We start from the raw sequence: 995 nt of genomic DNA on the forward strand, positions 1-995 counted from the left end.
TTCCAAATCAGCAAAAGGTGAAATGTGTAGCTCACATAGTTAAAGGCTTGATAAACCTGAGCTGTCATGTATTGATAACTGATGCCTGATAGCTTAATTTTATCTTATTGCTCTAGATCAAGGACAAAGTGAATGATATTATTAATAAAGCCCTAATACTGAGTGAACATAGCAATACTAATTTTATGTAAAGTTTCTAACTAATGCAGAGTGCAATAAAAATGTCATGGAGATTAATGCTTGGCGGAATTATCTAATGCTAGATAATAATTTATCTTCCAAAGTTGGCTCCAAGAGAGATTCAGACTGGCATATTCCAGGTGATAGTTTTTGTTCATTTCTGTTGTCTACAAAAAGAGTTTTCATTCTTTTCCTGTAACACAGGTACGACATTAAAGATGACTACACTTTGCGCCTTAAGAAAGCCATGAGCACAGACGAAGGAACCTACACTTGCATTGCTGAGAATAGAGTTGGAAAAGTAGAAGCCTCTGCTACCCTCACTGTGCGAGGTGAGTGTTCCCATGGAGGGAAGGCCTGTGTCCTGTATGGATAAATTGAATTCTGATTAAATGAGCCACAGCCTTCTCTGGCATTGTTTGGGTTTCACATACCCTTTGCAACTGAGGTGCTGCACTGATTTACAACGTGAGTGAAATCCTGATCCTGTTGATATCTTGGGCAAAATTTTAATTGACTTCAATAGGATAGAGTCTCCCTGAAGTTAAAGGCCTGTTCCAATGTGTTTTTATTGAAGAGCAGATGCAAATATATGCACAGCAAGCACTACATAACTGTGGGCATTTACATTAATATGTGAGCCATCAGTTTAGGCTATTATTCACATTCCTTTCTCTAATAAGTATATGGAGTATAGGAACTATATTTATTAATACCAAACATAAAGCAGATAATATTATTATGTGATTAGCTCTGCCATAATTAAACTCTCTACCATTATGCTTTATCTAAAAGATAAACCATAGCCAAGGGAA

At 36.5% G+C, this 995-nt stretch overlaps 1 protein-coding gene across 1 annotated transcript in view; it reads left to right on the forward strand.

Annotated features, from left to right (window-relative positions):
* LOC103801377 (roundabout homolog 2-like) overlaps positions 1 to 512 on the forward strand; it is a gene marked incomplete at both ends in the record, with an annotated part of 27,637 nt that extends 27,125 nt beyond the window's left edge. Inside the window, one exon of the mRNA XM_009073791.1 lies at positions 385 to 512. Coding sequence (XP_009072039.1) covers positions 385 to 512 — 128 coding nt within the window. The remainder of the gene's footprint in view (positions 1 to 384) is intronic.
* Positions 513 to 995: the final 483 nt, after the last annotated feature.

The sequence above is a fragment of the Acanthisitta chloris genome, unplaced genomic scaffold (genome assembly GCF_000695815.1).
Source record: "Acanthisitta chloris isolate BGI_N310 unplaced genomic scaffold, ASM69581v1 scaffold2284, whole genome shotgun sequence".
Classification (NCBI taxonomy): Eukaryota; Metazoa; Chordata; class Aves; order Passeriformes; family Acanthisittidae; genus Acanthisitta; species Acanthisitta chloris.